The sequence below is a fragment of the Siniperca chuatsi genome, linkage group LG15, assembly GCF_020085105.1.
Source record: "Siniperca chuatsi isolate FFG_IHB_CAS linkage group LG15, ASM2008510v1, whole genome shotgun sequence".
NCBI classification, from domain to species: Eukaryota; Metazoa; Chordata; class Actinopteri; order Centrarchiformes; family Sinipercidae; genus Siniperca; species Siniperca chuatsi.
In genome coordinates, this window is record NC_058056.1 from 16934271 (window position 1) to 16961183 (window position 26913).

A 26913-nucleotide genomic window follows, 5' to 3' on the forward strand; every position below is an offset into this window, starting at 1 on the left:
GTTCCACTGATTGCTTTAAAATCAGGCCAAATCTTTGGATGGGTTAGGACTCTCCGACCCGCATGCAGGCATCACCGCTGCTTGAATACCAGACATAACCAAAAAAAAAAAAAAGGGGGGGGGGGGGCAGGGACGAACACGAGGCTCTGAGAAGTGGGTGCCATTTTCTGAGGCAGGCAAACAAAGAGGGAGAAAGAAATGATTGACACTCTTCACCAGAGGATAGGAAGAGCTCCCTTTTCTTTCACTTCAAACAGATCTAATTTAAAGCCATGGGATCCTCATGGCAACTGTGATGAGACCAAGTGGTGAAATGGTGCGATGAGATTGCAAACTTTAAAGGATGAGGCTGGCCCATAAGAAAACTAAATGAAAAAGGAAAAAAAGGGTTATGCTATAGCTTCTAGATCACCAGACTGCCATTAACTTAGACTGGGTATAGACTGTCAATAAGCAACATGATAGAGACAGTGAGATGCACACAGAGACAGACTTAAATGACAGGAGAGAAAAGCACTCATGGGAGAAATGAACAAAATGAAAGATCTAAAGAAAAACAGGAATAAACAAGAACCAAAGTAAACCAAACTGAATCAGGGAGAGTCACATACATGATTGTATTTCCCTTTTCTAGCAAAGCAACAACAGTGAAAAATGAGAAAAATCAGCAACAACAACAGATTGTCAATAGTCCTTTTCTGTAAATGACAACAGGCAGAAATTGATTTGGATGCCAGTCTCCCCACCTCAAAAATAACTCCAAGAAGCAGCCTCACAGGGGAGCGGGCTTTGTAGACTCACAACATTAAGACGTCAACAAAGTTCTGTAAGTAAACAGAAAGGTAAAAGAAAGAAATAAGGGCAGGAGTCGAGCCAAAGTGGAGCTAGTACTATACAGTGAAGTACAATGTCTATTCACAAGTAACTACTTTTAGATGAACACAGAGCAACCTACTCTCTGCAAAGAAATAAACTTTCCAATTTTAAAATATATAAAGTACAAGTAGAATATGGACAGACAGACAGATCCAAAACTGGTTCTCATAAATCACCAGTCTGATCTTCTAAACTTCCTGTTTCCTGTGGGTTCATTTCAGCTACTTAATTTTACACATTCATACCTAAAAGCAATCATCTGCAGAACATTTTTCTATTTCACAGACTGTATGATTGCAGTTATGCCTCAAATGGGAGTCAATTTATACTTGGCATCAGTCAAATAAGAGATCATATTCTGTTGTACTGTGAGCTGCTATTCTTGAAAGCGCCCACAGAACATTTCTTTTTTTAGACTGATTGAACCAGAAAATAATTTTGATTTAAATAGAATCACAGGAGCACGACTAAGAACAAATAACACAGTGGCTTACAGTACATAGCATCCTAAATCTTATAGTTTCATAATCAGCCCCTGTGTAGTAGGCAAGGGTGGGGCAAGATGAGTCTGTGGGCAAAATGTCTCTTTTATCAAAGCAACCGTACACAAAACCAATCAAAAGAACACATCAAAGAGGAAAAATGTATTTCCCTGAAGCTCTAACACTGAAGGTGTAGGAGTGGTACTGCATGAGTATCAGTATAAGAAAAAACACTATTTTATCATGATGAGGATATAAGGATGTTTGATGTCTCAAATCTATTTGATGCAGTTTACATCCATGTCTGTCCAGACTTGTATAATATATGTAGTGAGCACTTTTTTTTGAATTGAATAAAAGGTATCAAGTGTATTTTTTTTTTTTTGGCTAAATGGAAGTTATCACTATATTGATATATATATGTATGATTCCAGTGAATATACATTGTTGAAAATGTCTTGTGTGAAAAAGGCCTCCATTTGGCCACACCGGCATGCAGCTTGTTACATAGCGGCGAGAGTGGGAAACCTGGTTAAATGGAGTGCAGGCTGCATATGAGGCAGCAGGTATGACGTTGAATCTCTATCATTTGATAATCAACAGCAGCTAGTAATGGAGATGCTGTGGTAAACTTTAATTTAATCTTTTCACAGCTGCTAAGTTCTGGAAAAGACAGTACAGTACCTTTTTCCATTTGGATTCAGCCACAGCAAGCCATGTCAAATATGTGTTTATTAGTCTCTATTGTTTACAATGCTGTTGGTACACGTGGTATTTTGTTAATGTGCTACACAGCACTGTCAATTCAAGATGGCAAAAGTGGCATGTTGCCAGGCTGTTTTGCATACTGAACTGAAATGAAGTGGAAACCAGTTCTGACTGGCACTAACCGGCACTTCGCCGGTTGGGTTTTGTGCACACCCAATTATTAAGGTGTAATTTGTTCTGTTCTAACAGGTAAAACAGGAGCGTGAGGGAGATGTCAACCAAGCGCAATATGTACAAACCCATACCGTCCTGAGAGGAGCCCTAATCAGTTCAAATAATCAAAATCACCTGTGTGGGTTCACAATGGGTGTGCAGGGCCTTTACCATTTACCGTACATACCTTATCCCCTTCCTGTTTAACTTACAGTACTTCTGCACAGGCACAAAGACCTTTTATTAATAGATGTGTTCAACATCTGCAGAAAATGATCAACAATGTTATGTAAACACAGAAATTATAATTACAGATAATACAGATAGTAAAGATAATACAGATATTTTGTCGCACAATCATGTCACAGTATTAGCTTGCTCGGTTATATATGCGGTCAGATTTTACTGGAAAACCTAGTAGCTGACTTCAACTTGACATACTCATCGAAATGCAAGGTAATGTAGTTGTCATTGCAGAAGAAAACAGTCATTTTGTCAAATGTGCAAAATACTTTCTCTGCCACCCTGAGTGTCACAACAGCTCAATTTAACCAAACTGTGCTTTTCATTGTTGTCTGTTTCTCTTAAATTACTTTTTGCTTTCTTCTGTTCTGATAAATAAAGGCAAAACAAGCACACTAACACCAGGTCGGTGTTGTCTCACCGTACCAAAATAATATCCAGGCCGCAGCAGGAGCAGGGGCCTGCAGCACTCACTCACTCTGCACTGCATCATGTCTGACCTTCAGCCTGCCAAGCACCCGCTCCCTCACGTTCACCCCCGGGACCGACACCCAAAAAAAGACTGTAGTCTGACACATGCAAACATATCACTACCACGCGCATGCATGCACACTGTATGTACATGCATCATGTGCGCACATACAACACACACACACACACTGACACTCACTTTACATCTCACTTTTCACATCCTCTATCACGCTATCTTTAGTCCCTGATGTGTTTCATTGCTCCACTCTGCGCAGGGGTTGTCTTACTTTATCATCCGATATATGTATGAGTCACACTATCAAACACATTAGACTGAAGTGGGACAGCTGTGTCAACCAAAGCAGTTGAACTTTTCACATACTTACAGCAAGCACTGTATCGCTGCTAATGCATTGCTAAAAGGGACAGTTTGGAAAATGTTTGTTTGTCTGCAGTAAACATGAAAGACAAGTTATCTAGTGGCTACTGCAGTAGTTTTGGTTTAATGTGCTTATTTACACAACACTGTGGATTGAAATAGTCCCTGTGAAATTTGTTGACAAGAGTGTTCTGTGTATTATCTACAGCAAGGGGGACACTGTTTCTGGAAAAAACAGAAAGTGTTGCTGCTAAGTAGGACTAGGAATCGAAACTCAATGCTTTTTTGGTCCTGACCAAAATGTATCTATAGTACTGAGTATTGAAAATTGTCAAGTACCTTCTTCTGTCCATGCCAGGAAGAAACAAAGTAGCATCAGAAAAAGATCAACATTAAGTCCACATAGGAACCACAACACAGTAATTAATCTCGTAAAAATACACAGAGTCCACATGAGTAAAAGTAAAAAGAGAATACATAACAGTTAGCCGAACAGGTGCTTAGAATGCTGTATTAGCAACACATTAGCCTCAGACAGCTAGTATAATGGCTAGCTTGGTTAGCAGTAAACTTATCAGAAAAAACTAAGCTAACAAATTACAAATCAGTAATCACAAAACAGCTACAATAAAAATAGTACCTACAGATAAAGCTCCAACCAGGGGAGTACATTAAAGAATGCCTTTCAATATTTGCTTGGTCACATATCTAACAAAATGGTGGATGTAAAAATGTAATTTAACTAAACAGCAACTGCTATGGAACTCTGTCAGTAGTGGTTGCTACTAGCAACAGAATGTTCTACTGAAACCAACTGCAAGCTGACATCAAATCTCTTTTTTAACTACTCTTGGATCAGACCATTGCTGATTTAAATGAATGTTTTCAATTGTATACACTATTTTATTTAGACAAAGTTCTTGTGCATCTGCTTGTGTTAAATTGAAAAAAGAGAGATATACCCCTTTACTTCATATAGGTTCATATTGCCTATTTCCACATCCAGAAGACAGAGCAACATTAGCTATGGTGCTAGGCAGGTAGCGTGGAGTGGGTTTATATGAGTTATTTTAGCAGACAACAGTTGCATACTGTGGTTGGAAATGAGGTTGATGACAGAGGTGAAAGTGAAACAAAACAATTACCTGAAAGATGCTGAAATGCTCTGTAGAGCTGAAAGGAACTGCAGCGTCAACTCATAATTCACACATTGTTAATATAAAAATATTGATTTAGTGCAGCTTTAAGCTGACATAATCCATTTAGCATCATCCTATAACAACACGGTGCAGACACATTTTGTTTGGTTTTCTACTGCCTGTAAGATAAAAACATTTAGTTTGGTTTTCTTCTGCCTGTAAGATAAAAACATTTTGCTGGCGTTGTTTTAAGCTTGCAGCTGGTGCTTGCTTGATTGCACTGGTTATGGATTGAGGAGAGCTCAGTCTGACAGCAGCAGGATCAGCGATGAAAGCTTTGGTCTGTGCTGATTAGGCCTGATATACACTGGGCACTATGAGGGACGACGATAATGGCTTTTCTGACCTTACTCTTGACAACCACTTTGCCTCCTTACTTTGCCCACTCACACCTCCCTCACTCCTTGTACACACTTGTTTTCTGTGGGGGCAATAGATAATGAATCATGTCAAAATTAGAAGCCACACTGGCTGCAGCTGTGTTCACTCTATGCAATGCTGTTAACCACATTCATTTACTGAATGTTGTCGACCATGCCTCAGGCCACAATGAGAACCAGTCTAAGGAGGCTAATCAGAGGTATAGGCGACTCAGCATTTTCCAAGTCAAATCTGAAATGTCTCAGATTCAGTGCAGTTTGATTTGGGTGGGTGGAGATTTTTTTCCCCAGTTTGGTTTGGTTAATGACAACATTCTAATAATTCATAAATGACAACATATTTCAAACTTGGTCTGCAATATTATGATTATGATCTCATAATTGAATCATGTTCAAACAATCAATACATTTTTTCAGAAAGGAAAATAAAATGAACGATATGTTCAGTGTGAAGTTTTTTCAAAGAATGCCATATGATTTACGATGACTGTGGCTTAGTGGTAGAGCGGGTCGTCCACCAATCGGAAGGTTGACGGTTCGATGCCGGCTTCCCCCAGCCCACACATCGAAGTGTCCTTGGGTTGGACACTGAACCCTAAATTGCTCCCGAGGGCTGTGCTTTCGGTGTGTGAATGCTTAGTTACTGCCATCTGTGTGTGAATAGTCTTTGAGTAGTCAGAAAGGCACTAGATAAGTACAGTTCATTTATAAAGGTGTTTTATATGCAACAGGATGATGCTGATGTGCTCTTCATTGTGAAGAATGATCTTTCTCAGGCAAGTTTTTATTTTCGTGAATGGTGGAGAAGGAGATAGGCAAAACACATTCATTCATCTTAAATGCTTCAATATGCTTTAAAAATAGTCAGCTAAATAGTCTTTATGATGCTCCTGACCTTTTTGAGATTTAGCATAAAAGAAAAGTGTGCCACTACTCTTCACTTAAATGTTGCATTTGTCTGTAATAATGACACATGGCAAATGAAAAACAATACCCATTTGATATTTTAATTAAGAGACCGATATATTGGACTCTATGAGAGATCATTCAAATCATGATGGTAATTTAATTTTAATTAGTAAATGAATAATAAACCCAATCATTTCAGAGGAGAGGTGGGCTAATCTGACCAGACCTCAGCTGAACTTCCTAAAGAAACAGGAGGCGCTTTTAAGGCGTCTCTCCATTTTATCTAAAAGCTGGTCAAGGGAACAAAATACTGCAGATAAAAGAGAAAAGTGTGCCACTAGGTTTTACTTTCTTTTCACTAATGCAGAAGAAAGGAAAAGGCTTTTACAGCTTGCTAAGAGCTCTCTCTCTCTCTCTCTCTCTCTCTCTCTCTCTCTCTCTCTCTCTCTCTCTCTCTCTCTCTCTCTCTCTCTCTCTCTCTCTCTCTCTCTCTCTCTCTCTCTCTCTCTCTCTCTCTCTCTCTCTCTCTCTCTCTCTCTCTCTCTCTCTCTCTCTCTCTCTCTCTCTCAGCACAGTGTGATTACAGAAACAGCCCATCCTCCTGCAGGCCTTTGAGAACAGAAACAGAAGGTAATGTCGGTGTTGGGAGGGAGCCAAGAGCCCAAAGACACAAAAATGTAGGTTGCCATGTCCCTGTTTCTTCACTGAGGATGTAGACACTGAGTTTAGAGATGTCAAGTTTTCAGCATTTAGGAAAATGCTGAAATTTTGCAATTTTAGAATAAGTTACAGACTGTGTGGGTGTATGTGCGTGTGCAGCATCAAACAGTACTGCTACAAGCAAAGAAACAACCTCATAAAGTCTGTTCATGCTTTGAAAATATCACAAGCAACCGTTTTTTTTGTTTTTTTTATTTCATACCTCATTTTTGAGTTTAAATAAATGTCAAAAGTTCTATTTTTAGTGAAGCTCATTTAATTGAGCCATATGGAGAAAAATCCATTGACATGCTCTGACTGAAGGGTGCGTGGGTGGCATTTCCACTTAAAAGCCGGCGAGTGAATCTTAATGAAGTGAGGAGGCAAAACGAAAGGGAGGGAAGGGGGCAGACTCCACCGCTGGGAGCAACGGGTGTACAAACAGCAACCTCACAAAGCAGGAGTGATTCATTTAAAGGGATTTTGTGTATACGCCAGATTTAGCCTGCTCTCTGCTTTGCATTTATATACATACAGAGGATAAATAAAGAACGCTTAGGAGGGAAACAGACGCTGAGTATTAAAAGAATGGAGGAAGAAGAAGGAAGTTAACAAGCAAATGATCAGAAAGAGGAGAGAACAATGTTATGAAGAGGATGTATGGATAGCGTTTAGAGACGTACAGTAGAGAGGGATGGATATGCCAGCTAGAAGGGTGGAAGGATGGTAGGATAGTAAAACTGGATTAGAGGGAAAATTAAAAGTATTTTCTTTGTATACCCATCCAGCAAACAGGATCCAGTGATCCCAAGTATTCTTTTTCTTTGTTACAGGGAGACTCTACTCTGTGTGTGTGTGTGTGTGTGGGGGGGGGGGGGCGGCTTTGTATGAGGCCTGTTGCCACATCTATAAAGCATACATGGGCATGAATAACACACTGCATGAGGTGATGCGTATGGCTCACGATTCTGTGCAAGTCATATTATGATCTGCTGCCCTGCATTCATGTTCCCTGGTAAATATAGACAAGCATCAGGTGTGTGTGTGTGTGTTTGTGTGTGTGTGTGTGTGTGCGCCTTTGCGGTTGAGCAATCAGCAGTGCTGCTTCAGACCGTGACTGGACTTCGAAAGACAGGAGCAAAAGCTGTGGATGACATCATGCACAAGTTGCTGGGCTTTGAATCTTGGACATGCTGACACATTCAGCAGGATGACTCAAACATACACAGACTGACGCACCAACCCACACACACACACACACACACCACAATTTGACCCAGAATGTGAGTGCTCACCCTGTGTACGTCCTCTTCGAACACGGCTTCATGGACGCTGCATGCAAAGAGCGCCGTGGGGAGGTCGCTCAGATCCATCATCTCCTCCGCCATGCCGTCCTGATCAGTCTCCCCAAACACCATGTCCTCTTCCTCCTCTTCGTCCTCCTCAGGATCGCTGCTGTAGGCCTCTGAGCCATTGCTCCATGCCTTGGAGCTCTCTCTCAGCATGCTAAAGCCTTTTAGGAGGCAGCTGACAGGCAGGTGGGGACTACAGAGGCTGGGAACTGGGGAGAGAGGAGGTTAAGAGATTGGAAGTTGGGAGATAAGGTGAATATATTGGCTGGATGCTTGTAGAAAAGGGCAGAGAGAATGATGTGATAGTGAGACACTGGAGCATGAAGATTACAGGGTTGCACTAAAGTGTTACTAATGATACTACAGAGGCTGTGGGACAGATAAAAGAGAGGAACGGAGAGGGAAAAGAAGGAAGATGAAGTGACAGTTAAAGATCACGAGAACAGAGAAAGATAAACAGGAGCAAAAATGACGCAAACGAAAAAGAAATATAAAACAGAGAGGAAAAAGGTGGAAGTTTCATGTTTAGATCTACTTGTAGGTCCGTATTCCTGATTAAAACATTGTCTTTTTTCATGGTTCAATTATAACTGGCCATTTGCTGGTGACTATGAGAACATCTACCACCTGCTCCCAGTCTCTATAAGCCTCAGCCTCACTTCCAAAAATATTTGTGCAACAAACCTATAGATTAAGTCATAAAAATATTTTTTAGGGCTGCAGCTAATCATTCTTTTCATTTTAGATTAATCTGCTGATAATTTTCTTGATATATTACTTAACTGTTCAGTCCATAATATGTCAGAAAATTTCCAAGAGTCCAAGGTGATGTATTTTAATTGCTTGTTTTGTCTAGCCAATAGTCCAAAATCTAATGGACAGCTAAGAGAAAGTAATTAATATTCTTATTGACTTTCTTCATATTTGCTTAAAAAAAACTATTAATTAATCATGAAAACAGTTGCTTTAATCATTTTACTTGGAAAATGAAGCAACACGTGGGAAAACATGAAAACACTGATTGTTAACACTGACCCCTAATGTGAAACTTCCAACATTTTATTGGGGATAGAGTGCCATCTAGTGGGGCATTTAACGGAATGACGCTTTTCATTCATATATTAATCACAAGACCATCTGAAAATCAACCTTATCTCAAATATATAGGAGAAATACGGTATCGATATTGATTATAGACCAAAAACTTTATCCTATTGTTATCTGATCTTTGTAGAATGACGTGCAAATAGAACACGCGAAGGCAATGACACCAATAACATCACATGTCCACAATATAGGCTCGTCACATCAAAATTTGCATCGCGTGTACACCAAGGAAACCCCTGGATATTACGTATAGGGCTCGTACAAGATTGCTGCACGGGCGTTTCTCATAAAAGTAACGGATTGTCTCGCGAAACCACTTTGTTTCCAAAGCCAAGTACTGTTTTTAAAGCTATAATAAAGAGGGTATTCATTCGAAAGTTAGCACTGAGTCATGGTTGCACGAGCACGGACGAAGTTATTGTTTTAATTTTCCTTTCTAACCGGTTCAAATGCGAAAATTGGTGTGTGTATTACTCACCTCACTACTGTCAGTGACAGCGGCCGAAACGACACATTGCAAGGGGACTAAAAGCAGGATTTTCAGGTGACTTTGTTTGACCACACAGATTGAAGCAGCTCTGATGTTTTGCAGACTGCTGTCAAATGCGTCGGCGTTTGTTAGTACTGGATTATTGGACACTATTTGATGCAGCCTACTCCGGCGTCAGGACCCGCAGGTGAGGCCAATGAAATGCCGTCGGAGGCTCGCAGCGACCAATGAGGCTGCAGCAAGGGGAGGATGCTCCGCTTCAAGATTGGTGGCGACTAAACAGCAAAGTGGCACAGAGGGCTCTGCTGTAAAAACTGCGCTTTAATTTGACAAGGACGTCCCAGAGAGCCACATCACCCAGTGTGTGTACCAATCAACTATCTCACCCACTGTGTAAAGATAATGAGGTGGTCACATTTCTACATATATTTAATGTTTCTACAGTAGATAGATCACAGTTCAGTTCTCTTGATCCACCTGTTGCACACACTAAATAAGGTACTTCAATTTTGATCAACAGTTTAAAGTTGAATTTTAGTTCCTCATTTTAAAAAGCTTTTTTGTGCAATGTTTTATATATTTTGAGGCAACAGGTTTTCAAAAACAAGCCAGGTAGGATTTTTCACGCACCAAATTGCATACTGGATTATAGGATAATAACGACTCCACAAACACTAAATGTATTGTTTTATGGTCACAGAATAAAGAATAGACTTCCAAATCGTCATCATCAACATCCCTAAATCTTTCTGGGGCATAGAGGTGTGCATTCGTGGAAGAAGTACTCAGATCCTTTACTTAAGTAAAAGTACCAATACATTAATGTAAACAATACTTAATTACAAGTAAAAGTCCTGCATTCAAAATCCTACTTGAGTACAAGCACATAGATATTATCAGCAAAAAGTAACAAAATAAAAGTTCCACAATAAAATGGCCCCTGTGACTGATATATTATATTATTAGATTATTAATACTGATGCATCTACACATAAGTACTGTTGTGGCCTAGTTGGTCGAGGTGGAGCTACTTTTATTTACTTTATATACAGTGAGGTAGTTTAGTCCAGCAGTTCCCAACCTAGGGGTTGGGGCCCCTCCAAAGGGTCACAATATAAATCTGAGGGGTCGTGAGATGATTAATGGGGTAGGGAAGAACTCAAATAACTCAAATAAACTCAAATAAAACTGAAATCCTTGTTATTGGGCCCCAACACATCACTAAACAAATACTGCCATCCACTGGTAACCTGTCACAACATATCAAGCCTGTTGCACGAAATCTTGGTGTCCTGTTTGATAGCAATTTATGTTTTGAGCAACATATCACTAAGCTTGTCCAATCATGTTTCTATCACCTCAGAAACATTGCAAAAATACGATCTATTTTAAATCTTAGTGATGCAGAAACTGTTGTGCATGCTTTTATCTCCTCACGCCTTGATTATTGTAACAGCCTGTTCACTTGTCTTAATCAAAAGCTCTGACACGACTGCAGACTGTACAAAACTCAGCTGCTAGGCTGTTAACCAGGACCAAGAAGTATGACCACATAACACCTGTTTTAGCCTCTTTACACTGGCTCCCTGTTGGTTTTAGGATTGATTTTAAGATCTTGTTGATTACTTTTAAGGCTCTTCATGGCCTGGCCCCAGATTATATTTTAGACCTTGTAATCCCTTATGAACCTTCACGTAGTTTGAGATCTTCGGGCAGGGGTCTCCTGTCTGTTCCTGAGTCCAGGATGAAAACTAAGGGGGACAGAGCTTTTGCTATCAGGGCCCCGAGGCTCTGGAACAACTTGCCCGAAGAAATTAGATTGTCTGAGTCAGTGTCTTCGTTTAAATCTCGTCTCAAAACACATTTTTATCTGAAAGCATATCCTGATTTTACCTGAACTGGCTGTTTATTTTACTATTTATTTTATTGCTTTTCTGTATTTCATGTGTTTTATTTCTTTATATTTCGTCATTCACTGTGTTATTTTATTTTTCTTGTTGTGAAGCACTTTGTACTTTGTTTTGATAAGTGCTCTATAAATAAAGTTTTATTATTTATTATTTATTAAGAAGAAAAAAACTAATTCTACAACGCAAATTTGTATTTCTTTTTCAGATCTTTGCTTTTTTGTAAAATATTAGATCATTTTCCCTCTGTGAGCCTCAAACAATTATTTAAATGCAATCATTTGAGAAGTTTGAAGAGGAAATCTCTCTTTGGTGGAACTACTAACAAGTCATAGACATCTGGACCCCAACTGGGGTTAATTGTACTTAAGTAAAGGGCTTGAGTAAATGCACCTAGTTACTTTCCAATACTGGCTGTGTGCAGCTTCTAAAGTAGATATTCAATTAAATTCAATTCAATTTATATAGCGGCAATTCATAACAGAAGTAATCTCATTGCACTTTTCCTATAGAGCAGTTCTAGACCGTACTCTATCACCCTATCCCTCTCAAAGAGCTGGAGGTTTCCCTTCTGGTAGAACGAGCCAATATCTTATGACACAGTTCATCACTATACTCTGATAGTGCAGTATATTAATGCACATTTATTGTTTGCACCTTTCATAAAAGATATAAGCAGTTAAGACACAAAAGCCAGGTCCTGTCTGGTGTGGTGTCAGTGTGATTTAGGATTATAAACACTGAGAAAACAAGGTTTGACCACCTAATATTAACACCAAACTCGTGCCTTTGGCTCATCTTACACAGTGAGCACTAGATCCAAATCACATCCAAAACTAGAGAGCAAGCATCACTGCAAATTTTCATGCACGTTTCTGCAAAGTTTGACCAACCAAACACAGGAGGCATGACTCCAAATACACTAAAACTAGGTTACATAAACTTTATATGACACAAGATTGCATATAATTTACAATGGAAAAAGTCTTGACAGCATCAGTGAACTGTTCTAAAAGCTGTTCTGGTTTCATTAGAAGGCAGTTTTAATAACAAGACAAGCTTCAGTTGGTTTACACAGTGATGCTAATGTTGAGCTTATACACACACAACAAACCACAGGCCATTTAACTAAAATAACTATGTACTGAATACAGTGGAAAGGCTTTCTGTTTTATTAACACTGTAGAAATGCATTGCCACACATGTTGAGGTGGAGTGTATCCAATTTATGCAGCCATTCATTTATTATAGAGTATTTAATCATAGATCGCTTAATAGACATTTAGCTTATTGCTGCATTATCTTTCAGCCTGTAAAAATTTGACAGGAAGGTGACATTTGAAAAACATTGTACTACAAAAACATTTAGCAACAATTTAGCAACATTTACTACATACTTTCGGATTTATTTCTTGATGTGTTTGTCATTAGAAACAGAAAGTAAAATGAAGAGTATTTAAGTTATTTGGGCAAAAACAAAATTTAGACTTTCTATAGTAATTACTTTTTTATACTTACAGTACACATTTAACTAGTTTTACAGTTTATCAGTAATTTCAAGATGCAAGCGTGATTCAATTCCCTTCTATTTGAGTCATCCAAAGTGTTATCATCTTTCTTTTCAAAGGTTTCAGATTTTTATTCCAATAGGCACTGACAGATTACAGTTGCCTTTTTATAACTGCTACAGTGATGCTTTACTCACCTACCTGAGTTATGTATTGCCTTAATTTATCCAGTGTACGGCTACTTTTTAAGGCACACTAAAAGCAAACTTGAAAATTAATAAATACATTACAATAAATTAGGACAATTGAACATATTTTTGGTCATCAGGAAAAGCAGTAATACAATGAAATTCCAAGAACAAGAGGCAGAAAACTGAGTGAAACCCGCTCATATAAGACAGATATTGAAAGTCAAAATGTTCATTGGCAAGTTCTCTGAAAAAGTCTGCAGCTACATTATATAACATTGTTGGTAACAACCTGGATTTGATGAGTAACTTGATGGAAGAACAGATCACTGTATGTTCCCATTAATGAGTGAATGGGAACAAAATTGCTTAACAGTCATGAAAGTGAGTCCTTACATCTCAAAGCTAACACAGAGAACAGGCAGTTAAGCTTCAAGGCACAACACTGTCTCTGCTGTCACATTTCTGAAGCCATGTTTGTGAATCCACCACAAAATCCAGCGACTTCAGGTTTCTTGCGTTCATTTTTGGAATTAATACAGCTGACATCTTCCCAAAAAAAAGGAATGCTTCTCAAGGTCACATTTTGGTTTAGAGATTTCAGAAAGGAAAGCATGTGGGGAGAACATCTAAAAACACCCAGTGGACAACCCCTACTGGGCTGAAGGTTGGTTTTGTGTATATGTGAAAAGAACTGAACATACAAACCTTGGCCTTTCAAGGTCCTTAAATGTTGTTTATAGTTGAATGGAGTAAAGGTAAAACAATAGAAATACTTGGTTTTAATCTTTCTTTAGGTCAGGCAGGCCATGAGATGCATCAGTGGATGTGGAGCTGCCTGGTTGTTGTTCCAGGTTGGGTGGTAGAGTAGCAGGAGCCACTCCATCATTGTTGACCAGAGCTCCATAGGAGAAAGAACCACTGAAGTCTGGCTGCACAATGACGCCTTTGTCATGAATAGTTGGGACACCTGATGATGGAAAGGACAGGTAGGATAAGGTTTGAGTATGTATGGTGTATGTGTATTGGCCCTTATGTTTAGTGTTTAAAGGTCAGCCAGGCAGGTTTAACAATTTCAACTTGTAACAAAAGATAACTTCATTCTTCAAAACTTTAAAGATAAGATGAAGTTTCAGCTGATATTGTTTCAGAGTCTTGTCTGTTGTAGCCACACTTATTTTGTTGTTTTACATAAGAAATATCTCAAAATCTTGCCCTTTCTAGCTTTAAATCAATACAGATACAATTTTCAGTATTTATGTAAAGTTTATACAAACCATTAGCCATATCCATAGTGACATACGGCTCAAATGTCTTGGTCTTTTTCCTGTTTTTGGTGATGAGAAAGACCCCCAGGAAACAGAATGCAGATCTGTACAAAGCACAAAATAATCAGTAACACCCTTTACTCAAAAGAACATCACAATGTTCAACTGCTTTTTACAATATTTCAGTGCAAGTCATCAAATGACTTTGGCTTTCTTGCTTTATTTGGATAGAGAGTGCCAGGAAAGGTGGGGAGAGGGAGAGAGAAGGAAACACATGCAGCAAAGGGCCCGGGGCCAGATTCGAATCCAGATCGCTGCGGTAAGGACTCAGGCTTCATATGTGCATATCCAAATGTCTGTCTGTGTACAGTACTACAAATAATGTAACAGGTCTTTTTCACAGCAGACATTTTGACTTGTAGTTGGAAAAATGCAGGTGCTACTAATAACATAAATGATGGCTCTGCTCTATTCAAGTGTCCCAGTGAGACATGACAGTGTGACATTGAGCCAGCATGCACAATACCAGGACCCTGAAACTGAAGCAGCTAAATGGAATTCAGTCATCATTAATTTTATTATTTACACCTTTGCTTTTCCTACCGTGACGTGTCAAAATGTTTGTCAGAAAAGCCTATGGTGGATGATAACTCACCCCAACAAAAACATGCAGATGTGAAGGACATCTTCATTCTTAAACTCCAAGTAAAACACAGCTCCTGAAAACCAGAAGAGAATAATTCTTTGATGACTTACTATGTTGTGACTCTAAAAGGTGTAGCAGGAGCAAAGCAGGCTGCTAATCAGGCTCCAGAGCACTACTCTTTTTCTATTGTGCCCGGTGGTGATTCGCATTGACTGGTCAATCCAGGTCCGATTGAAAACTACATGTCAAAACAGAAAACCAGCAGCAAAGAATCTCATAACTCACCAGCTACCACTGCAAAGAAGGTGGAGAGGATGTAGTTGACGCTGGCAATCAGAGAGGAGTCATACAGCTTACAAGCTTGGGAGAGAAATCTAAGAAGACCATAACACACAAAAAATGGTTAACAATGACTATTTAAGAAAACTTATTGAAAGATCCATGACTTCATTTTGTTCACCTGTAAAGAATAACAGCTTGAATAGAATATATATCTTTGACATCACTCTAGCCAACTGCAGCCACCATGCTAACCACACTCTCCCCTCTTTTCAGTAAATGGTCTTTGATGTTCCTGTCACTCACCTGGCCTGGAAGACCACTGAAGCCACCATGCACACGAACATGACACTGAATATCGGGTACTGAAGCTGCATGGTGCCCTCGATGGTGAGAACCAACATGCCTGACACCGCCTTCACTGTAATGACTGTGACAGAGCCTGTGCACCAAAGTCAAAAGCACAGTTAAATACAGAGCAAACAGCTTAGGTGCCTTTTGAAACGAGGCAACGTATTCTAATAACGTATAATAGCTTGACTTGAAAGTGACTGGCTTTAATGTCGGACACTCACCCAGTAGAGCAACCAGCAGCAGAATAATAACGAGGTAGTTAGCACAGTGCTGTTTGTAGAAGTATAAAAGCAGGCAGAACGTGATGATCTCCAAGAGCTGTCAATAAGTAACAATAAATAAATATTAAATAAATAAAACAGGAAGCACTGACTGCAGTCGTTGCCAGATTCAATAATGGCACGATTAATCTTATAGCCAGAGACAAGTATTTACGCTGAATATAAACACAGGTCAAGAAGGAAATTTCCCATCTTCAATGCAAGTTTATGGAACACAATTTGTACCTAAATGGGAAGACCAAATAATTAATGCCTACTGTATTTATTTATGGTTTTAAAGACTTTTACCCCTTGCCACAAGAAATAATGATGCAGTGTTTGTCACTGATGCACCAGCAATTCAGGGAGTGACTATCTGGCCTCTTCTTACCTCTGTAACATTTTATGTTATGTTTGCTGAACATAAATGATGAGAACATTTCTAACAGTACTGTAACTGTTGGGGAGTTATGCAGTTAGACTTTTTGATTTTGTTCAGGATATACAATATGTCTATATGTAATGTGCTATTTAGCAATGTCACACATTGTCACATTTGGCTGCTACACCTGAATCACTTGTTTTATATTTGTTTAGTGAGTGTGGGGTGGAAATTAAGCACAGTAGATGTGAAAGCAGGGACGAATTGAGTCAACTACTGAACCTTCTGAACTTCTTGAGTAGATGAAAATATCTTACCAGATACAAGAGAACAGGCCATCCAACCATGTGCTTCACAATGTTCTCTGCTTTGAGTTTTTCATGAGAGTTTGGTCCAAATGCTACAAAGAGGTACGTTCCGCCTATGGTTATGATACAGCCCAGGAAGGACAGTCCATAGCGCTCTGAAATAACACACAGTATACAAATGACATGCATTCAGTGCCAGTGACGTCGGAAATGTGTTGGGACATTTAATATAACATGATATAGTAGAAAAACTATTGGATATCACAGTGAAACTCAACATAGAGTACTTTTTACGATACAAAGAGTACAATTTTACTTTCAAGGTCTTACAAAATTACATTTTCAACAAAATATGGCCTGTGCATGGACAAACTTTTTGACTGTGTTAATTCAGTCATTATACTGTAGCAGCTGTGCAGGCAGCATGTAGTTTGCCAAGTGCCTTGAGGCTAATTAAAAATGAGCATACAATGGCACAAGTTCCATGTTATTTGCATGTGAGTGTCAGTGCCACTGCAGCTACATCTTCAGTTACACACATATGCTGAACTTACTTGCAAAGTCCTTTGGCTTCGATTTATCACGCAGAAAAATAAGGCCCAAAATTGAGCTTGCTGAAAACAAAAACATAACGCAAGATGTTAATAGAAATTTTCCTTTTAATCTGTGTATCAATGATTATACCGATCATTTATCTCCAAACATCTGCTACTAAAATATTAGGGAACGTGGAACAACTACTCACTAAGGACAGACACAGCATTTAGAGGTGCTACGAGAGCAAGAGGGGCAAAGGCATAAGAAACAAAGTTGGCTCCCTCCCCAAGACAGGTCAGTACAAAACCGCACCACCAGGTTTTAGTGCGATAAAAGGCACGCGGGTCCTTGGTTCCTGCTAACGTCAAATGGCTGTATTTCTGCGAGTGAAAAGCATGCAGGCAAAACACAGTGACAAAATAATAGGGTACAAAGTAATAGAGACAAAAACAATGACAGTGATGTACCATGACGAGATGATAACTGTATTATTTCATCCATATCAGTTTCTATTGAAGGCTAATAACAATACTGTATTGACAGCTTAGCTCTAAAGTGTTATCCTAACAAGGTGACCCTAATGCTATGTTGACACACAGCTCAGAGCTCTAATAAAAGGACATGATACACAGAAATTAGAGAAACAAAACTATTCCATACAGTTATCCATAATAACTTTCACTTTTAAACTAACACCTTATTATTAGGGTGCTTGGATGACATTATCAGACACCAAAACAAAGTGCATTAAAGAAGTTTTTGTAGTCTGTACCTGAATACTTAAGGAGATGCTGACAAGCACATTTCCAAAAATAGCAAGTAAAGTCCCAATGAGATTATCCTAAAGAAGAAAGACAGAAACATTGAATTCAGTTATATTAAATAACATTTTACTAGCCTATATGTAATACTTAGTTGTAGCTTTATACAACTTTACATAATAAAAGATTTCCCTTCTGTATTCCCATTCGCATTTTGTCTGTGGTGAATGGAGAGTGAGAAAAATCGGACATTTTGGTATTTCTTGTTGACTATCACCCTAATCAGCTTCTAACTTACAGTAACGTTCTCTGATATGGTATCTTCAAAGTTTTGCTACAATATGAATTATTAGACGTAAAAAGACAGAATACAGATACACAAAACATCATTATTAGTGTTTTAACACCGTCTAAGAGAAGAAAAAGTAAAACTAAAGCATTAACATACGATTAAAAGGTAAACTACTGTAACGTTATAACAAGTGTCTCACCGTGTAGGAGCCTCCGTCGGCTCTGCTGTTATCCATCCTGTTCCACTTCAGAGGCAATTTATTAATTATCAGCAGTAACCAGGCATTCAAATACCAGATATTTCATCTTGTCGCTGTGACAGTATGTGTTCATCACTCATTTTTTTGTCTTGATCTGGCAGTACGCTGAGATAAACACCATCTTTGGGACAAGAAGCATCTCACTTCCGGATTCCACCTGTTTCAGGCAGCGCCGTGACGCACGACAGTTACGCTTGAATCACGTGACCGTGGACAGTGACGAGTTTTTATTTACACAATTGATAATTAAGATGACATAACGGAGAGCTCATATTTGTGTTGTTCTTTTTATATGTCTAAATCCTTGACTTGACTTCCAAACGTATTCCTCAATTTTTAATGCGTTTCCTGTTGTTTGCTGCAGTGTAGCCTGTATTCTGCAGTACCACTTGAGGACAGTAGGCTGTACCATTGAGCTGGGATAGATCCAAGAGCATTTACCGTTGAGGAGGAAGATATTGATCAATTTAACTAGTACTCAAATGCCAGTAAATTCTTAGGTCTCATTTAGAGCACTGCCCTGGTGTCATTAGCCACACAATTAGGACATATCCAAGTCTAATTATTTTTTAAGTCTTTCATATCCATCACAATCAGACTATATGCTCATGAATTAGTTGACACATGGGCTATTTTGTCACATACACACAGTCATCTCTAAAATAATCTTTATCTGAATGAAGGCAGCCCCCCCCCCAAAAAAAAAAAAATTACTCTCTCACCATAGCATCATATTATAATCCTGACTAACACTCATGGTATTTTCTGTTTGCAGCAGTGAAAGAGGTACACAGTACAGTACGTCAGCAACAGTGATTCTATAACAGGGGCTGTGGAACAAAACAAATGGTAGATCAATGAAGGGTGTTAGCTGCTGTTTTAAAAGACAGCAGTTTTTTTCATATTTCAAAAGCAGATGGAAATCATGTGAGCAACTGATGAGTCATTGGTTCAACATGCAATAGGCTTTGGGCAAAAAATATGGCAAAGTGCAGTAGCTGTGCGTGACAGTAGCGAGCAGTGATTTATCAAAGTTTCCTATGCATCACTGCTTTAGGCAAGATTGAACTTAAACTGAAGTTGACAACTAAAATAAAGTTGTTTATTATTGTAGTACAGTCTCAGATGTTAACTTGATAACGCAATCTTGATATAAGGAAAATTAACAAAAATAAGCTGTTTCATTTTTGACACAAACTCTGAAATAACATTTGCTCTTCACATGTCATTTACCAGCAGAGGGAGCGAAAAACCACAGCTGGGAAACAACCGTCAGCTAGTCCCATTGTGTTCAAATCAAAGCTCATTCAAATTCTCCAGTGTCATTTGATGTTTGATTGGCATTAAATTTTGCTCTTTGCCAGCAATGATCTGACACTGTGAATACCTGAATGCATGTTTCTTATGAAAGTAATATGAAAGATAAAGTCTGTATATTTGGCCAACTGTCCCTGTTTTTTCTGACTGGCATGTTGCAAGAGCTTGTCTTGAGCAGTTGTTTGCTCAAATGATCTGCTGAAGATTGCATTTTCATCAAAAGATACATTTAAATACTTTTTGATTGGAAATTGATGTATTCTCCCTCTTCTTCCAGAATCCAGAAAGCCCATAAGATTGTCATGACATCCAGTGACAACAGTTGCACCTGTTGTTTCCTTTCATCAAAAGAGTTATCAGGACAACTTGTGCATGTTCTTCAAGAGGATTGCAATTAGGTCTTGCATGCATAATATGCAGCATAGTATACAGATCATTCATGAATGCATTATAGACGCTGGTTTAATTCTATAGAAGCTTACTTCTGTAGATTAAGGCAAAGCAAGTTTATTTATATATCAGCTTTCAACACCAAGGCAATACAAAGTATCTTATGTAAGGCATGAAAGGCATTAGGACAGGATGTAAAAGAAACACAAGCCAATATAAAAAGACACAGCTACAGTGCAGTGCAAGATATGAATACATAGCCCCAAACTGATTTAATATAAGGCAGTGACAAACAGAAAAGTCTTAAGCCCTGATTTAAACGAATTGAGAGTTGGGGCAGACCTCAAGTTTTCTGGGAGTTGGTTCCAGGTATGTGGTGCATAAAAACTGAATGCTGCTTCTTTCTGTTTAGTTTTGACTCTGGGGACAGAAAGCAGACCATGTCTCAGACGATATGGGTGTCATTAAAACATAATCTCCTTCCAAACTACAAAGCCTTCCTTGCTGGCCCCGCCTGTTACAGTCTGATGTCCTTCACGACTTGTTGGAATGAGAGGTGGCGTTATGGCCCGTAGATATTTATCACACAGACACCAATTACAGCTCACTGGCTTTTGGTTTAGGGGGGAGATAAATAGAGACACAGGTGCTTCTTCCTCAGGGTGTTAACAGGTGTGTGGAGGTATGCAGGTGAATGTCTTTTTCCACTGCATTAACTCATATGAAGTGAATAAATATGAATCATAGTTATTCAAGGTGAAGACACCTTTCAGTTAACTTCAGTATCAAAGTGTCAAGAATAGCAATAGCAAACAAAATGATGGCATTGAAACCTTGCATAAGGTTGTAAATGTATAGTTTGCTTTTCAATTAACTCAAAACTTGAGAAATGTTTTTTATTTTAACATTCAGAAGAGTTTTTGCTTGGATTTTTTGTTCAGTTTAGTTTCAGTTTTAATTGAATTATGTTGACTGAGTTTGATTAATTTAGTTGTAATTTAGTTTGTTTTATGCAGTTCAGTTTAATTGCAGAGCTATTACATACAGTGTGATGATAAATTTAATTTAAAAAAGACAAATGCATTGATGTGATAGATACATATGTAAGGCTCTTTTGAAAACATCAAAATATATAAAAGAAAAAGAAACCGGTACTTGAGGAAAAGCAAATGAAATTCAGAGAAAATATCTAAATACAACAATGCGGAAAACAGTACAAGAAGAAAAAAAAACATTTCCCAGTGAATTGATGCAACCTGTTCCCACAATAGAACTGCAGTCAGCACACACTACTCATAAAGAATCATCAGTACATACTGATGAATTGTAGTTTTAATGTCACTTCAGTAATATTTTTATAAACACTTGTTTATGATGGATTTAAATTAGAAACAGCCCTTTAGAGTAATTATCACACCCTCACACTGTTACTATAAAACAGTTATTTATCATGCCTCATGAAGTCCTGTCAGGTAAAGGTGTGTCCCTTCCTCAGGACATTAGATCACCCTGCATAGTGGACAGACCTGTTCACTGCCACCTGTGTGTGTGTGTGTGTGTGTGTGTGTGTGTGTGTGTGTGTGTGTGTGTGTGTGTCCTGGATTAACAGGCTGATGTGTGGGTGGTTGTGTGGATAAATCAGTGGAAGAAGCAGAGTTGATGGTAAGAATTTTAGCATCAATAGGGATGCAACTAGCAATTATTTTGAGAATCAATTAATCTGCTAATTATTTTCTTGATTCATTATTTTCTTGATTACTTGATTAATAGTAATATGTGTCCTTTACAATTTCTCAGAGCCCAAGGTGACATCTTCAAATGTCCACAGTCCAAAACCCAATCATATATAATATTACAATTATATAAGACAAAGAAAAGCAGCAAATCCTCATATTTGAAAAGCTGGAACCAGCAAATGTTTGGCATTTTTGCTGGAAAAATTGTGATTAATTGGCTTTTAGAATTGTAGCTGATTATTTTTTTGTCAGCTAATTGTTTCAGTCCTGCTAACGATTCACCTATTATTTTCTTGACTAATTATTATTAGTTATTATTAGTCATTTAGTCTACAAAATGTCAACAAACGGCCATCCCAGTTTCCCAGACTCCCTGATGATATCTTCATGTTTAGTTTTTGTCCAACAATGCAAAGATGTTCAGTTTACTATCATAGACAACTAAGAAAACCAGAAATGATTCACATTTGAGAAGCTGCAACCAGTGAACTTTTGTTTTAAAAAAGGATCTAAACGATTAATCAGTTATCAAAGTTGTAGCTGCTAAATATTCTGTTGATCGACTAATCATTTAAGTGACTAATTGTTTTTCTCAGCATCATCAACACAACCTATCTTCCCTCGGTGTCTGTTGCAGGTCAAAGAAGAAATTAAGTCACAGGCTTTTTCTTTTTTTTCTTGCTTCAGGTTACAAAGAAGTTTCAACTGACATCTTTTGATTCTGTTAAACTTTTACACCTCTGGGTTGCCTGCGTTTTAAAAGAAAAAAGCCTTTGTATCCTCTAATTTACAAGAGACAAGGAGCTTTCTCAGCTAATGCATCCTATAATTTACATTTCTTACCTTCAACTCCATTTTGTTGACCCAAAAAAGGAACGTTATTCTCGGCACCCATAAAGATTATATATTTTATAGTTAATTTCTGTTTATCAACAAAATATCTGTAGTTTCTGTCTCTTCTACCAGTTAGTTGTGATATGTGGGTGCCGTCCACCATCTCTAGAGGAATGCACAAACGTTAGCAACAAGCATGGTGGTGTGTATTTAATAACTGATAGGCCTGTTCTAAAAACCAAACAGACCAGCATCCATTTGTAATGACTGAAGAATGTGTGTACGTTAGATAGGAACAGGGGATGAAGGGAATGTCTTCATTACTATATGGCACCATGCAACAGGAAGTAATTTCTCCATTAGTTGATGCTCTCGTGAAGGAATGTTAACACGTTATAAAGTGGTGGTGGAAGAGCAGGCTTTTCCTAAATCCTCTGCAAGTCCAGGCTTGTCAGGAACATTTCTAGCGATGAGTCCTAAGTGACAATGATTATTGATTATAAATACATGCTGGAGTGAATATTTAAGTACAAGCACAGCTTGTGACTGTGGGTGGTGTAATGCCGATTGTGTTAACAAATCAACTTACTAGTGTGATTTTTGGGCATCCCTCCAGAATACTGGTTTCGATGACATTGTGTGTTCTTTTAACCATCAGCCAAACAGGGTGAAGAAATGATGTGTGACAAAGATACACTCAGAATCAGTTTTTAGTCACAATAATAACATAGTGATATATTATGGATAGGTGAAAATAAATATCCAACAATGAGAAAAGGTTGTTCATTCATTTGTTTTCATTCATTCTCATTCCTGTTTGCTGTCATGAGTATCTGGAGTCTCTGCTGGGCTTAACGCTGGGAAGAAAATATCATTATTTAAAAATTTCGCCCACATGTTTTACATGTGACAAGTTGTTCACATTAGTGAAACAGTAATTCCTTGATGAGGGGCATCTCAAGCACAATTTCTAATGTCAAATTTAGAAGGATAAGAGAATCAATTCTTGTAACTAATCCTCTTTCATACCAGCCCTCCGCCTATTACATGAAAACAATTTCCAGCTTTGTTTGAAGTCACAGTGATTATCCGCTTTAGCCAACTGGATTATTCCAAACTCTGTCAAATGTACAGACACTTTCATGAAGGAAGCGTGCGCCAAAACATCGGACTATTGAGATAATAATCAAAACAACAAAACTGTGTCCGTCTTACCTCCTAGTGGCTCTGTGCATGCCCAGCTCAGTCAGACCTTTGTTGTTCTGTGTGCCATACCTGGCTATTATGTGTGAGAGAAGAATTACTGTGTGCTAATCTCTGTAATTAGGGATTTCTTAAGCTTGAGCACAGATGAGAGATTACAAAGGCTGTAAATGACGTTTCTGCCTCAACTCCATTTAAGACTTTAGACAGGGGGCATGTCAGATGGAGTGGAATTCAAGAATAATCAGGATACAAATATAGATCATATATGGTTCTTTAAATTGTGGTCACGGGACATTATACAGCCATTAAAATCTATTCCAAAATGAGACAAGAAAATGTGATTGTTTTTTAGCAAATGTCATCATTGATTAACACACACACACACACACACACACACTGTGTTTCTTCCTTCAAGTACAATTTAAGATGATATTATTTGTATTTCAGATATAACATAAAAATGACATAGATACATAAATGATGATTATTCCCCCACAATGACTTTAACAGCATTTTAGACATTTATATTTCTCACTCACACATACATTTTTAATAGCTTTGGCTGCACCTGGAAGATCCTTGACATTGTCGCTGATTCCATGTTTGCTATAAACTATTATATATATCCTAATATTGCCATTCTTTTGCTCCATAGTATGATTTTACTATTGTTACTGTCCACTGTAGTCCTTATCCCTCTGTAAAACCCTCTGAGGCAAATTTGTGATTTTGGGCTATATAAATAAAATTGACTACCAAGGTATCATTTTTGCTTAATAGTCACATCATCAATTACATCATCTCCTAATAAATCCCAAATCATCTTGACAGTACAAATTATAAATTGTACAAGGTAATTTGCACTTAAAAATTTCACTTCATTAATGACTTATATAAGTTTTTCTGACAGCATATTTGCGTGATGACACATTATTATGAGTCAGGGCTTCAGTAGCAGATGCTTGACTTTAAACAATCTCTTAACAGCTTCATACCAGAGTCATAATGCTTCATGATGCATTATGATGGTCATGCAATGATAAATGAATCATTCTACCCTAGATGTTTTGTATTCAGCATGTTCCATGACACATGATGATCAAAAATGTAAAATGACAGTACTATTATTTCAGTAGTTATTGTACAGTATAAACAGTGTGCATTTTCATGTATTTGACCCAAACCCTGTATACCAAACTTTGAGACAGTGACATAAAGACAATGTTGTGAGAACCCACATTCAACACTGCTCATGGTTTGTGTCTCTCACCCGCAGTTATGAGAAAAGTAAGATAACAATTTGTATCAACTGTTGACCCTGATGTACTGTGTACGTGACACATCCCAGAGTGTCGCACTGAATTACTGTGTGTGCATGCGTGGATGTGTATAACTGTACACTTTTTGTTTTGGATTATTATGAGGACTTAGTTTAATTCTGTTGTTCTGAGTGTACATGATTTAGTTAACCGCATCAGTGTGTAATTATAGGCTGTTTTTCTGGCATGTTTAGCATTATTAAATAGTTGACAGTAGAGAAACAACATTAAAATGCTACTTGTATATTAATGCATCAATCATAATAATCGGATAATATGATAACACTCTGAAAGGCGTCATTCTGCATACTTTTACTTTTGCTGATATTACTTCTGAACTTTTCCATAAGTAAGATTTTGAATGCAGGATTTTCACATTTTCATTACTCCTTTTACTTAAGTACCTCTTCAACCAGGACGATTTTGTGTGTGTGTGTGTGTGTGTGTGTGTGTGTGTGTGTGTGTGTGTATAGGATTGCTCATGAAGATTGACCTTACAGATGCTGCCCGCATACTTCCTGACTGGCTGGCAATGCAGCGTGACCTGAGACGCAAGCGACTGCCCACAACTTTATCCTGTCTGTCACATCTCTTTTCAGGCCTAAAAAACCTTTTCTTTTTTGGTCTTTTTTGGGAGTGAGGGTTTGTCTGTTTGTGTCAAAGAGAGAGAGAGACAGGGGAGAGAGAGGCCTCGTTTGTCTGAAACCTGAGGAGAGAGAGGAGAGAAGAGCGAACAAAAGCCTGTGTTTAATTTTCTTTTTTTTTTGCCTGTTGTCTTTGGTAGTTCCTTCATATTTTCAGCACCCTGCAATCACGGCATCTTGTTAGCTTTGGATTCAGGTTAAACTTGTTGCAGGAGACAACTCCCTCCCTTCCTCCCTCCTTCTCCTCCTTCCCCCCCTCCCTCTTTCTGTCTCCTGCACACTCCTCATCTTCTCCACCTCGTCCTCACATCTTCTCCAGTCTTCCATTCACACTTCTTCCTTGATTTGCGTTTTCTTTTAAACGAGTGACAAGCCGCATTTGTCTTGAAGGCATGACTGTCTCTCCCTGCCTCCTCTATTCATTCTGTCCTTCTATTTCTCCCCCCTTGCACTGGCAGGTGAATTCTCTTTCAGGAGAGACTAAAGTCATACAATAGCAGGTGCATGTCTGCCGAATACGACTCAAAAAGACTGTTTAGATAGACTGAAATAATCCCACTATTGACCCTAGTCTAACAAGAAACAGTATTTCATTTACGCTGTTTATCCTTGCATATAATGTTCCCATTTACATGTTGTTGATGACTGAACTTAACATTAAAGCAGTAAAGCGAAAAGTTTTAATTCAGTGTTTGGATACTCTCCACTTTTTCATTTAGTGAATCTGTTGCGCACACCACTACCTTTCTGCATGCAAACCTAGTCAGTTTCCTGCTGCCGGTTACTGCTGCAAATAACGTCAGTTTACTTGTGCCCTAAAATTGTTCTGACAGATCTCTATTCCTGAGTAGTATTTCACCTTTGCTCATTTTGCTTTTGGCACAGTTCCCGCACTATCTGACACTTCACCAATAATAATGGTCATTTCCTTCTTTGAGAACGTGACACTTTCCAGGAAGTAATTTATGCGGTTTGCAGCAATAATGACTCTGCAATTTAGGGGATAAATA

At 38.3% G+C, this 26913-nt stretch overlaps 2 protein-coding genes across 3 annotated transcripts in view; both read right to left on the reverse strand.

The window, feature by feature from the left end:
- rcan3 (regulator of calcineurin 3) overlaps positions 1-9743 on the reverse strand; it is a 45027-nt gene extending 35284 nt beyond the window's left edge. Inside the window, exons 1-2 of the mRNA XM_044166932.1 lie at positions 9497-9743; positions 7855-8120 (exon numbers count right to left, since the gene is read on the reverse strand). Coding sequence (XP_044022867.1) covers positions 7855-8064 — 210 coding nt within the window. The 5' untranslated portion in view covers positions 8065-8120; positions 9497-9743. The remainder of the gene's footprint in view (positions 1-7854; positions 8121-9496) is intronic.
- A 2691-nt stretch (positions 9744-12434) lies between these two features.
- nipal3 (NIPA like domain containing 3) lies at positions 12435-18646 on the reverse strand. Of its 2 annotated transcripts, XM_044166936.1 has the most exons (11): positions 18398-18644; positions 17918-17986; positions 17354-17525; positions 17163-17222; positions 16618-16763; positions 15880-15976; positions 15611-15746; positions 15311-15399; positions 15035-15098; positions 14389-14483; positions 12435-14081 (listed from the first exon to the last, which is right to left on the reverse strand). In XM_044166936.1, exons 1-11 carry the CDS (start codon positions 18431-18433, stop codon positions 13894-13896), a joined length of 1152 nt encoding a protein of 383 aa, XP_044022871.1. In that variant the 5' UTR covers positions 18434-18644; the 3' UTR covers positions 12435-13893. The 2 variants fall into 2 exon arrangements, with proteins under 2 accessions (XP_044022871.1, XP_044022872.1); XM_044166937.1 differs by lacking the exon at positions 15035-15098 and having other exon boundaries at positions 18398-18646.
- Between the last annotated feature and the right edge of the window lie 8267 nt (positions 18647-26913).